The 12595-nt window shown below is 39.5% G+C and overlaps 1 protein-coding gene and 1 pseudogene across 1 annotated transcript; one reads left to right on the top strand and one right to left on the bottom strand.

The window, feature by feature from the left end:
• Window positions 1-855: 855 nt before the first annotated feature.
• LOC133860020 (leucine-rich repeat receptor-like protein kinase TDR) lies at window positions 856-2007 on the top strand (annotated as a pseudogene).
• Window positions 2008-8009: 6002 nt separating this feature from the next.
• Window positions 8010-8614, bottom strand: LOC133858903 (major allergen Pru ar 1-like). Its single transcript, XM_062294354.1, has 2 exons — window positions 8431-8614; window positions 8010-8308 (listed from the first exon to the last, which is right to left on the bottom strand). Exons 1-2 carry the CDS (start codon window positions 8612-8614, stop codon window positions 8010-8012), a joined length of 483 nt encoding a protein of 160 aa, XP_062150338.1.
• Window positions 8615-12595: the final 3981 nt, after the last annotated feature.

Genomic DNA, 12595 nt, shown 5'->3' on the forward strand with positions numbered 1-12595 from the left:
TTTTCCATTTGGTTCTTAAGGCTGTCCTGTTGTGCATTTGAAAAATCACAATTTGAAGAGGCCGGGCGTTATTTTTGAGGTTAACTTTCCTAAGATCAGAGAGTTTGATATGTTAATTAATACAAATGTAAAGTACAAAAGTATGGATCTAAATGGCGTGTTTAAACGGCCTTTTGATTTCGAAAAGAGGTTTCCATCTCCATCATCACTCTAAGATCAATTAATAATTAAATGTGCAATGCACAGAAACATGGATATCTGTTACCCAAGACAAGCATATTGAAGACAAATGTTGCAAGATAACCATAATATTAACATAAAAAAAGAAAAAAAGAAAATACTACAATAGGAGTGGGTGGGGGACCCTAACAAACACCCCAAATCCAGTCATAATAGTGCAACGAATAAAGACTAAAAATAAAATGGGAGATGAATCTAAAGGGATCTAATCCCATAATTCCTTTACCAAAAGGTTGAGGAGAGGGCCGCCATGAAGGTGGTATATATGTGATGCTGTCCAATGAATGGATGACTGAAAAAAGGGTTCATTGTCAATGATTGCGATGAAACGGTAGATGAATATCACATTTCCCACATCCTTAGACAATGGAGTTTGCTGCGTAACAATCTAGACAAAAGAAATAACCATGGGGAACCTTCACAAAAGGGTACCCAACTATAGCGATTTTTCACTTAAGGGTACTAATGTAGCAAAACGTTCAATCGAGTGTATGAATTTATCAAAACCATTCAATGTAGGGTATTCTGTCAGCCTCCGTTCTAAATCGATGACGGAAGTGAAATCACGTGACTTTCACGTGATTTTTTAAACAAATTTTCCCTTTATGCCCCTCTATGAAGAAAAAATATATTCATTTAAATTTATTATCCTTCTTATCGAATCTCAGGTACTTGGACATTTCCAATACCAATGTTTCCGGCACTCTTGCACCTGAATTCGGAAACCTAACGATGCTTGAGGAGTTGCTGCTCTTCAAGATCCGAATTTCGGGCGAAATCCCGGCAAGTTTCGGGAACTTGAAAGCTCTAAAGGTGTTGGCCCTGTCCCAAAACCAGCTATCAGGGGCAATTCCTCAAGAAATAGCTTCCTTGAAGAGACTCACCAGGATCAGCCTACTGGAAAACGAGCTGAGCGGCGAAATACCAGAAAATATCGGCGAGTTACCGGAACTTGACACGTTACTCCTATGGACAAACTCGCTGAACGGAACTCTCCCTCAAAAGCTGGGCTCCAACGGCAAGTTACAGCATCTGGACGTGTCGACGAACTCGCTCACGGGTCCAATCCCACAAAACCTCTGCCTTGGAAACAAGCTCTTTAAGCTCATTCTCCTCTCCAATCGGTTGGTCGATCAGCTCCCGACATCGCTGACCAACTGCACCTCCTTGGCTCGGTTTCGGATTCAAAACAACCAGCTCAACGGCTTTATCCCATACGGTTTTGGGTCCTTTCCGAACCTCACCTTTGTCGACCTCAGCGCCAACAATTTCTCTGGCCTAATTCCGGAAGATTTCGGCAATGCCATCAACCTAGCGTACGTCAACATCTCCCAAAACCAATTTGACTCTGTTTTGCCCGACAACCTCTGGAACGCCACGGTCATGCAAGTCTTCTCGGCCAGTTCCGCCAAGCTGATAGGCAAAATCCCAGACTTCGTTGGATGTCGAAGCCTCTACAAGATCGAGCTCCAAGGAAACTCTCTCAATGGTTCTATTCCTTGGGATATCAGTCACTGCGAGAGGCTTCTGTCTCTGAACCTGAGCCGCAATTCCCTAACAGGTATAATCCCTTAGGAGATCTCCACGCTTCCCTCAATCACCGACGTTGATCTTTCGCGTAATTTTTTGATGGGCACGATTCCCTCCAACTTCGGTAACTGTTCCACACTAAGCGTCCCACAAGTGCAAGGTGTTCTTGGTCTCGTCGCCGGTGGCCACATGCAGCAAGCCGCTAGCTTTCCATGGCTGGATTCAACTGCTCCTTAAGGAAGTCACGACTGGCCTCTTCTTTTGGAAAGAATCAAGTGTGTCGATGCTATGGATTCGGTGCTGCATTGAATGGCACCTTCCACATGCCATATATGAATCTTGGGTGCTGCCAGCTTGGAGTTCAATTTGTAAAGAGCTGATGCTATTCAAGAAAGACGTGTGTTTACTTCGGTGCAGCTTTTCCTTAACCTTGGATATTAACACATGTTTTTGTGTTAATTTTGGTAAGGAATCGTGTCCTTTGGTTTTCATGCACAGCTTTGGTAGAGAGAATGCTGGGCTTGCTAAGTTGCAGCATGTTTGGAGATCTTTCATGTTTTCCTCGTCTTCACCACCACTCGGCCTCTTCATCTCTGCCTCCATCTTTAGGGATTGGTCCGTTGAGGTGCACCGTGCAGGATATGCTTCCATGGAAGATTTTGTATGATAGCTCCAATGAGTAGTGGAGGAAAGCTTGGCCTCAGTGCGTCCAACCAGTATTGGAAGAAACAAAAGGAAATGAAGCTATACACGCCCATCAAGCAGTTAAGAAAAAGAGCAGAAAAAAAAACTAAAAGGAAAGGAAAAAGAACCAAGCAAATAATCCTCTGTTTTGGAACATAAAAACAGAGTTGGAACAAAAAATCCTATGTTTTCTCCTAGCCTAGTATTAATTTCTTTCACTCCACCAAGCAGCAAAGGAAGGAGGAGGATTGTCTCTGTTCAACTATGTTTTTATGTTCCAAAACAGAGGATTTTTTTTTTCTTCTCTTTTTGTTAACTGCTTCATGCACCCTTCGTCACCACCTACTTGAAAGAGGAGATCGGAGATGGGGTGATTGTAAAAATCACCAATACCAATTTTATCCGAATCTAGGAAGGATTTGTTAGGAACAAGTTTTCCTTTAACGTCTGCATCAACCAAGCTCTAGACTTGCCGCAAAGAAACAAGAATCTAAGCTGGACTTCACGCTTTGCATGGGCACCACCTTCATGCACGCATATCGTCCACGCCAGTAGCAACAAGTAGGAGTCCATGCCTGTTAAAAAAAATTAACGTTAAAAACACTAACAATGAAACTATTGTTAGTGTTTCTCCATGCGTTGTCATCCTCCACATGGTCTCTAGGAAGCTCTTTCCATGCAGTGAATGAGTGTGTCTTCTGCCGGGCACAGTGCTTGGTCGGAATTCTCGTCGACCAGTGAGGTGTCCTTCTTTGGCGGATGCGATGACCGCGAAGCGCTTGCATATGGGATGAGGATGCATGGCCGAGCACCCAGGGATAATGCTCACCATCATGAAATTTGTGACTTCCTGTAATTCACTGAGATTTGCTATCCTTTGGTTTGTCTAGCTCCCAACAAGTCCAAGAAAATAACAGACGAAGCGGACAACGCCAGCGAAGGAGTGAGGGGCATAATTGGAAGTTTCACTTAAAAAGTCACGTGAAATCCACGTGTTTTGGGTTCCGTCATCGATTTAGAACGGAGGGTGACGGAATACCCTACATTGCACGATTTTGATAAATTCATACACTCAATTGAACGTTTTGCTACATTGGTACCCTTAATTGAAAAAGCACTATAGTTTGATACCCTTATGTGAAGTTTCCCCAATAACCATTCCCACTTTATTGAAGGAGAAAGTGATAGAATTGGAAACCACTGGAAGAGATGGCGCATGTGCCTCGCGCGCAGGTTTAGAGGGAGGTGCTTGGGTCCCAGGCACTAGTGGAGACGTTGGTTGGCGATGGTTCGTGCTGGATTTGGGGATGGGGAAGCCAGTACATGCACTACAAAAATAACTGTAATTCGTCGCGTGTCTACAATAGCGGTTACTGTAGCTACGCGGCCAAATAGCCACCTGTCTTTATGAATGGGCGGTGGTAAATCTAGCTTCCAGCTTGGGGGGTTCAAAAGGGAGAACAACAAGAGTTTCTTAGAGGATTTTTTGTTTTTGAGAGAGCGGCGAGGTATTTTTTGTTTTGTTTTGTTTTCAAACTACCTAATTAAAAGGATGTAAAAGCAATAGTAAGTATGATGTGCTGTTTCTATGGGTCTGATTCTCATCTAATTCTTAGCTTTTTTCACATTCTTTTTCATTTATGATCTAGAATCCTATGTCACATCATTTAGAATAGTACCCCATAGAACTACATTTTTGAGGTTATTGACTTGATTTATTTGTGTTACATATGACTATTTATAGGAAAAATGAGGTAGGTGAAGTGAGCTAATTAGAAACGTAGCCAACATATATGTATGGTAAATACTTAATAAGAAAATCAACACAAATATAGAATATATATATCCTATATTATATAAGTTTGACTTTTTTAAGCATTACATTTTTTTTAACTCACTTGACTCAGTAGTTGACTTGCTTGAGATGTCTCGTTGTTGAGTTGTTATAGTTGACTTGATCACTGGCATGAGCCGAATGTTAATTGTCAGCATGATGCGTCGATTGGAAACTTGTCTTTGGAGATGGTTGGAGAAGAAGTAGGTAATTGTGGTTGGAGGATTGCGGTGGATGACGACTAGAGTACGGTTGGGTCAGATGGTGGTTGACAATAGGCTAGTCGAAGTTGGCCAGTGGTGGGCTGGGTAGAACAATGGCCCGCGGTGATGGGCTACATGGTGGCCTATGATGGCTGGTGTGGAGGGAGGCTAAAGATGGCGATGAGTGGTGGCCATCAAGTAACACTATAGATAACGGAAGACTAGGCCGAACGGTGGTTTGTGATGGGGTGGGCCGGATAATTGGCCCAATGTGGGCTGTTGAATTGGGTCGACTAATGGGCCAACTTAGGTTGGATAATTGGGCTGATGTGGTTCGTTGAATTGGGCTGAATAATTGGGGCAATATTTAACGGGTCAATGATTGGCCCGACTTGGGTTGGATAACTTGGCCAACTTGAGCCGTTACACTGGCGGGCTAAGAGGCGATGACTGGGTTTGATAATTGGGCTTGAAAACCATGGGCCTAATTGTGGATAAGGTTGTAGGATAATATCCTATCAGACAAATCGAATCCAATGAACGCGCGTGGTAACAAGTGAGGTACGTGAAAACACTTACAGTAGAAATCGTTGGAGCGTGAAGAAAACGTCAACGGCTTTGGATGGCACGTGGAGGTGCTTGCAAAACTTCCAGTGAATTTTGGGGTGGTTGAGCTTTAGAGGCCTACGCCCACTATCAGGAAGCGATCTATAGGTGTAATACCCCAACCTTTAAGTTGGATTAAGTAGGCTCTACTTGGTGTAAGAGGGTGATGGAATTGATTCCAAGTGTTAGGAGGTAGAGTTTTGGACTCTTTGGATTTTCTAACTGGGCGAACGTTTAAAGTTTGATTCAAACAATGATTGGTTCAAAACGTTCAAAGTTGGATTCGAACGATTGAAGTTTACAATAAACATTTGATACCTATCAGAAGATGATTTTTTTTTTTTTATAAATTTTTTAAAAAGGGATAAGACACCTTAGCCCTTTTGAATACCTTTACACACCTGTAAATATATCCTTATGCCCCTTGAGCCCTATTTTTGCCACCTTTTGTTTGAGGAGACCCTAGAGAAAGTGAAGGCTTGGAAAGAGAAGGAGTTTCTTTTGGTCTTATCTTCTTGAAGAGGTAGTACCATATGCTTAAAATTGTTGTTATTAGCATGTTTAATTTCTGTTAGTTTTGTTTTTATGGTTTAGACAACTCTAGCTTGTAGATCTCGGTTATGGGTTTAATATTGTAGGGTTGTGTTAAGGTTTTAAGACAAGATTAATGGAGGTTAGTCACCTAATGATGTTGGACGTACCTTAATGTGTATGAATATGTTATTGTGGATTAGGATAGTATTAAGTGCCTTAAAAGAGCCTTAGATCGTGTTAGATTAAGAAAATGTTGGACCTTTAGTAGAAATGGAGGTTCTGTCAGACTACCGAACGTTTGGTAGGGTTATTGATTGATAGAAATTGAACGATCGACATGATAACCAAATAATCAATGGTCGGACATAATGACCATTTTGCCCCTAATTTATATTTAAGGGTATTTCCATCTAAATAAGATGCTGATATTAGATTGTTTCATAGATTTGGACGTTGTAGACTGTCAAGGAAATTACCCTGGCGGAAAACATATGAGCAAGGTGAGTAAAACTCATAGAGATACTTGTTATTACAATTATTTTATAAATGATTATTTTATGTATCAAACATGCATGCTTAAGACTCGCACAAAATAGTTTTTATAATGATTTGAACTTCATTTTTAGTGTAAACAAGTGATTTAGAAAGGGATGTGTTGTTGTGTGAGTTCCTCTTACAAAAGCGTGCAATATTCATGGAAAAGACTAATTAATTGCATGTATGACATGGTACATCGTCTCATGGGATAACGGTCATGGGCTACTATTATACAAGTTAATCCTATGGTTAAATAGATTTACTTTTATGTTTGGTCTTGGATACAATGATTTTTAGGTAATTGGTGCACAACTACGCCATCATTAGTGGTGTGGATCACCCGAAGTTTAAATCCGGTCGGGCTACTAATGATGACGGTAATTGGCAATATTGGGGCGTCGATGTTATATTACAGGTCTATCGGGACTTCGCCAACCTTGCAGAGAAGGGGTTAGTATCGCGGGTGAATCATATGGATGTTTAACATATGACATGCTTACTTAATTTATAATGTACTATATCTATAATGCATTACCATGCCATTTTTTTTTTATTTAACAGAGGACTCCATTTATGTTATTGCCTGTGATTTATAACCTTTTACTTAACAAATGAGTTCACTGTATGATAATCTGTACATGCACCATGTATATTATTATGTAATTATTTAATCGTGGACTTATGCTTATATCTTTTCACCTATAAAACATGTGTTATTTTATAGTTAGATTGCCTTTTGATGCCAGATACGAAAAGGACCTTGAGGCAGTTGCGTCTGGTTGGAGTAATCATAGATTCATAGAGATCTAGTCAACACTTAAAAGACTTATTGCAAGATTTTCGGGTGATGTTGTAGACTTACAGTTTTGAGGCATGTTTTTGCTTATTAAAGTTTAGTTTTGATTTTTTTATATATGTTAATGACATGTACAGTGTATAATTTCAGTTAATTTGATGTTTCTTAGTTTGTTTTTTGGTTGTAATTATTAATGTTGCAAGAGATATCATGTGTTTTTGCTGCTTAGTATTTCTTTTTTGAGGATTAGAGATCCCTTGATCTTATTCTTTGGAGGAATTAGATGGGAAGACGTATGGATGAGTTAATTCTCAGCTAATAATTTATCGGAACGTTACAATAGGGCTACATCTTGATTTTATTAACTTGATTTATTTGTGTACATTATATAAGACTCTAGTTAGTTATAAGAAAAATGAGGTATGTGGAGTGAGCTAAGAAAGGTAATCAAATCCTATATCTTATAAGAGGTTTATGAAAAATCATATAACGGGTTTAGAACCACATGAACAAATTCTAAAATATATACTAGAACGAGATGAACCGATGGGTAGTTTCTACAAGGCAGAGGCAGCACAATGAATTCAAAATGCAGATTTTTAGGATTAGTTTGCAGTTCATCATATTAGAGCATGGGATGCGTGGATGAACGTTAACAAAGTGGCCGAGTATAAAAGCCCATCAGACGATACAAACTGAGTTAGAGAACGAGAAATAAAAAGGAATTCATCATTTCATTATGGAAAATGCTATTTACACTACACCCGCACAACAATGGTACAACAGCCCCTCAAGTCTCTTTCATTATATACGTAGAAATGCTTTATTAATATATATAGCATGAAACAACAACAGCAGCCACGTTTATGTTTTCCAACATCAAAGCCAGACTTGTTTTTTCTAGAGTGTCTTCACAGGAGGAAGAAGTACACGAGTGAGACTTATTATCACGCCAAAGGCGAGATTATACAGAGGAAAAAGCAAAAGCCACAACATTAAGCAGTAGAAATAAGAGACTGACTGATTTAGAACATATGGTTCGTAATTAAGCATACGCATCAGGGTTTTGGATGAGGTAGCCTTCGACAACTTTGTACATACCCAGCACCTTCTCCTTGCCAGCCTTGATTTCCTCTTCCTTGATGACAATGTCACCCTTGGTATGGTACTTGGTTGTCATCTTATTTTTACTGCCACCTTCTGCTGTTGCCTCTAATTGGACCTCATGAACAATAGATTCAAACTTGTCAGCTAAGGCATCACCTTCGATCACCGTATACTTGTAGGAATATGTCTCTTCATTTAGCTCGTCAATTCGGTTCTTAACGGTACTAAACTGGCTACCTGCATGCATGCACAATTACAATCATGTTTAGTTATTTTGTCTCTACTTTTCTCGCTAATTAACTTGTGAAATTTGTAACGACCGACGTATATATAGTAGCTAGTGTATGGTAGCTTATTACCTTCGGCGAAAGTGATCTTCCTGATGCTACCAGCCCCTCCATCGCCCTGAATGATTTGAATGCTCTTAACAACCTGTGGCAGGAGTTTTGGGATCAGGTTGTGAGCATCAATGACCAAGGCTTTGAACAGTCTGGCTGGAGGGATAGGGGAAGTGTACTCGTCTGTGTATGCGATTACACCCATGATATCCTAGAAGGGTTGAATCTAGCTAGCTAGCTAGAGGCACTTTTGAATTAGAATTTCTTGAACTTGGGCAGGGAATTAAGTGGTTTTTATAGGTTGGAGTTAAGGCAGTCTTGTTCCTTAACTTGTTTCCATTTGGTTCTTAAGGCTGTCCTGTTGTGCATTTGATTAATCACAATTTGAAAAGGGCGTCATTCTCGAGGTTAACTTTCCTAAGATCAGAGAGTCCCGGCCAGTCTTCCTGCCCACCTTAACATTATCTCAATGGCGTACTAAAAACGCCATTTTGGTTTAATATCGATTATCATCCTAAGATCAACTAATAAATGTGCAATGATCGAGCAGAGTATGGATCCCAAAAGCCTGAAACGCACGTGTACATTGAAGACATATGCCGGGAGCATGAGAACGAAAACTTAGGAGAACTGACAGAGGCATCGCAACTAGAGGTAAAAACATGTTTTTCTCAATTGACCTCTCCCGGAGTTTCTAGAAGAACATAAAAGCAATCATATTCATATATATAATTACCATCTGGAAGAACAACAATCTTTATAATATGACGGACAAACATGTAAGAATAGTAATATAAATCAGGAAATGAAACGCTCATTAGGGAGCGTAATTGAGTCGTTTTTCTCAACAAAGTATTTGCCCCCACCTATTCTGAATAATTGGTATGTACTGGGTTACAACAAATATTTATTCAAGATACAATGGAGTACTTAGTAATCTTTTTTAGTTTGGTTGTGTGTAGTCTCAGAGTTTCTATTCTAGCAAAAAAAAGAGACTAGAATTTGAAAACCATAAAATGTTTTGAGAGACAGAAGAATAATGTGACATCCCACATTGCCTGGGAATGAGGATGTGCTTATATGTATAAATGCACCCTTTATGACACAACGCGTTTTAAAGCCGTGATGGTGATGAACCTATCAGAACTCCGCAATTAAGCGTGCTTCTGCGAGAGCAATCCCAGGATGGGTGACCTCCTGGGAAGTCTGGTTTGGAGAACCAAAATCGGACAATATTGTGTCATTGGGGGTGGGTCGTTACAAATGGTATCAGAGCCATTGCCCAGCCTGAGATGGTGGGAGTGTGCACAAGCCCATGAGGGTTGCCAGCGGGCACTCGCTGGGACGCCAAGAATGGGGTGATCCCATGAAGGTCGCCAGCGGGGACACTGGGTCCCAATGGGGGGTGATGTGACATCCCACATCGCCTGGGAATGAGAATGTGCTTATATTTATAAATGCACCCTTTATGATACAACGTGTTTTAAAGCCGTGATGGCGATGAACCTATCAGAACTCCACAGTTAAGCGTGCTTATGCGAGAGCAATCCCAAGATGGGTGACCTCCTGGGAAGTCTGGTTTGTGGAGCCAAAAGCGGATAATATTGTATCATTGGGGGTGGGTCGTTACAAATAAAGAATTTTTTTTTTTTTTGTGTGTTCTAAAACTGGTCTGCAGTAGACTTTTCATCGCGCTAGATCAGTAGTTTTAATGTCTATTCAGGCATCATACATGTAATTTCACAATTAGCAATAATTAACGGTTAATCTAAAAATTATTAAAATTTATAATCGGTAGATCATCTAGTCTTACATATACAGTTGGTTTTACTAACAATCGCATAAATCCAACTGTTGGATCCACCTTAGAAGCGTCATATGATTCAGATCAAACTACCATATCGTATGATCATGAACATCGTCCAAACTATCAAAGGCGCCAATAGCGCCATACAAACCCATTATCATGCACGTGCGCATGTGCGTGTACGTCTGGTGCTAGAACATACACACAAGTGCATACGCCAAGCTTTGCTTTAGAGCAATAACTCGATGTAAGTTGGACCTTATAAATATCAACTTGACTTTATCTTCTTCCAATGTAAAACTCTTTTTTTTCAAATTTCTTTTAAACCTTTCCTGTAAAACATTTCCAAATCTATTAATTTTGAAAATTCTTTAACAAAACACACTTGCTGGTTATAAGAGAAGTCTGGGAGAGAATTTGTCATGTACTTATTTAATTGTTCGAATGTTTCAAAGGCTATGACATAGTTACAATTGAAGTCTATCATGTAGTCACAATTATCTAGTTGTAATTGAAGTCTATTTGTATTATCTAATTCTCCTATAAATAGGAGCTTGTTATATTATAAACATTACTCAAAGATATAAGAGCAAAATGTAGCCCTTCGGGCTTTATAAAAATATATGGGTGGGGGGGCAAAACTAAAAAAAAAATAAAAAAATTTTAAGGGTAAAATTTTAAAAAATTATTTATTTATTTTTTAAGAATTTTTTTTTTTTTTGGAAAACCTTGGGCCTTGAGGGGGGCCTTCGTCTTTGCATATACCGAACTACGTAATTCTTTGTGTCTATTTATTTATATTTCGTATTATATTATCTTTCATGGTATCAGAGTTATAAGCTAACACCAGTTTTTGATCTTGTAGATTTATTTATTTTATTTTTTTATGCCGGCTTTTGTATTTTACGGTAAAACCCAACCGTCCCTTGATGTTTTGCGGCGAGATCCGACTGTCCGTTGGTATTTGTGGCGTGATTCGACCTCCCCTTGGTGTTTGTAGCGAGATCCAAGATCCAACTACCCCATGGTATTTTGTATTAATTTTAAAAATGCTTTAACAATTAATTGCCGATTGACATGTTGCATGACCGATGACTCAGTCTATTATAAAATCATAGTTTTATTCGTAAAGTCAAAAGATTTAAAATTAAAAAACAAAAAAAGCTAGCAAAGGGTGGCTAGCTTGTCCTCACCATACTAGGGGTAATTGATTGCCCCTCGTTAGGTAAGAGACGGTCGGCTGCTCCCCTCCGAGGAGAGGCCGCCCCTCTCTAGTGAGAGAGGACCACCCCTCGATCATCTGTTGATGAGGACATCCTTTCACCATATGAGGGGGATTAGTCCCCCTCCCTCCTTTCTAAGGGAGGCTGAAGGCGATTGGCCGCCCTTCCCTAAGTAAGGGGCGGCCAATTACCCAATGTATGGTGAGGGGAGGCCACTCCTGAATTGATTAGGGGCAGCTCTATTTATTTATTTTTTTAAAATTTTTCTTGTTTTTGTCTTTTAAAGATAAATATGTAATTTTACAATAAACTGAGTCATCAGCCATATCACGTGTTAATTGGCAATAGGTTGTGACGTGGATCTAATGGTTTTTGTCAAACAACTAACGGTATGAACCATTTTGGACAAATAACAATATAACATACCCAAAGGATCAACTTGGTATTATTGATATCATTTGGATCAGTTTAGTACAACTGTAAACCTTAGGAACTAAATGATTAATTAATTTTCCCAAAAACATTACTCATGACTTTTATTTATCATCAGAAAGTATACGATTTTAGAAGCCATAAGCTGACGATATTTGGCTAATCAAATTGCCTTCTTTTTCCAACAGCCGACCTTAGACTTCACCCCTCAGAAAACAAATCTGAGATCTGTCCCCTCCTCCTCTCCCATTCCCTTTCTACTCACTTCTCTTATCCTCCCCCTCCCATTCTGATTTTTTTCTTTTGTTTGTAGCTATTCTCCAATTAGATCAGCAATTTTGGTATCTCTGCAATGCATTCGTTCATATACCTCCGTGTTGTGCCGCTCATCTCCTCCTTGTCTACTGTTGCTGTTTGCTGGTTGTGTTTTAATTTGAATAAGAGTTTTCTTCTCTTTAGATCTGCCATTATGGACGATCTATGGGATGAAGGTTAGTCAGGTGTGAGAGGTTATCTGTCATGGCTTGGATAGTTCGGTGTGAGAGGTTATCTCTCACGGCTAGTTTAAATAAATTTTTAGGATATTTGGCTACCATTGACTTAGATCTAGTTTGCTCGGAGCAGATTAATTTACTCTTTAACTATTTTTGTATATGGATTAATGGAAGATGAAAGTCATAGATATCACTTTATTGTAAGAATTTTGTTTGTATCTATGACTTTG

Source organism: Alnus glutinosa, chromosome 1 (assembly GCF_958979055.1).
Source record: "Alnus glutinosa chromosome 1, dhAlnGlut1.1, whole genome shotgun sequence".
NCBI lineage: Eukaryota > Viridiplantae > Streptophyta > Magnoliopsida > Fagales > Betulaceae > Alnus > Alnus glutinosa.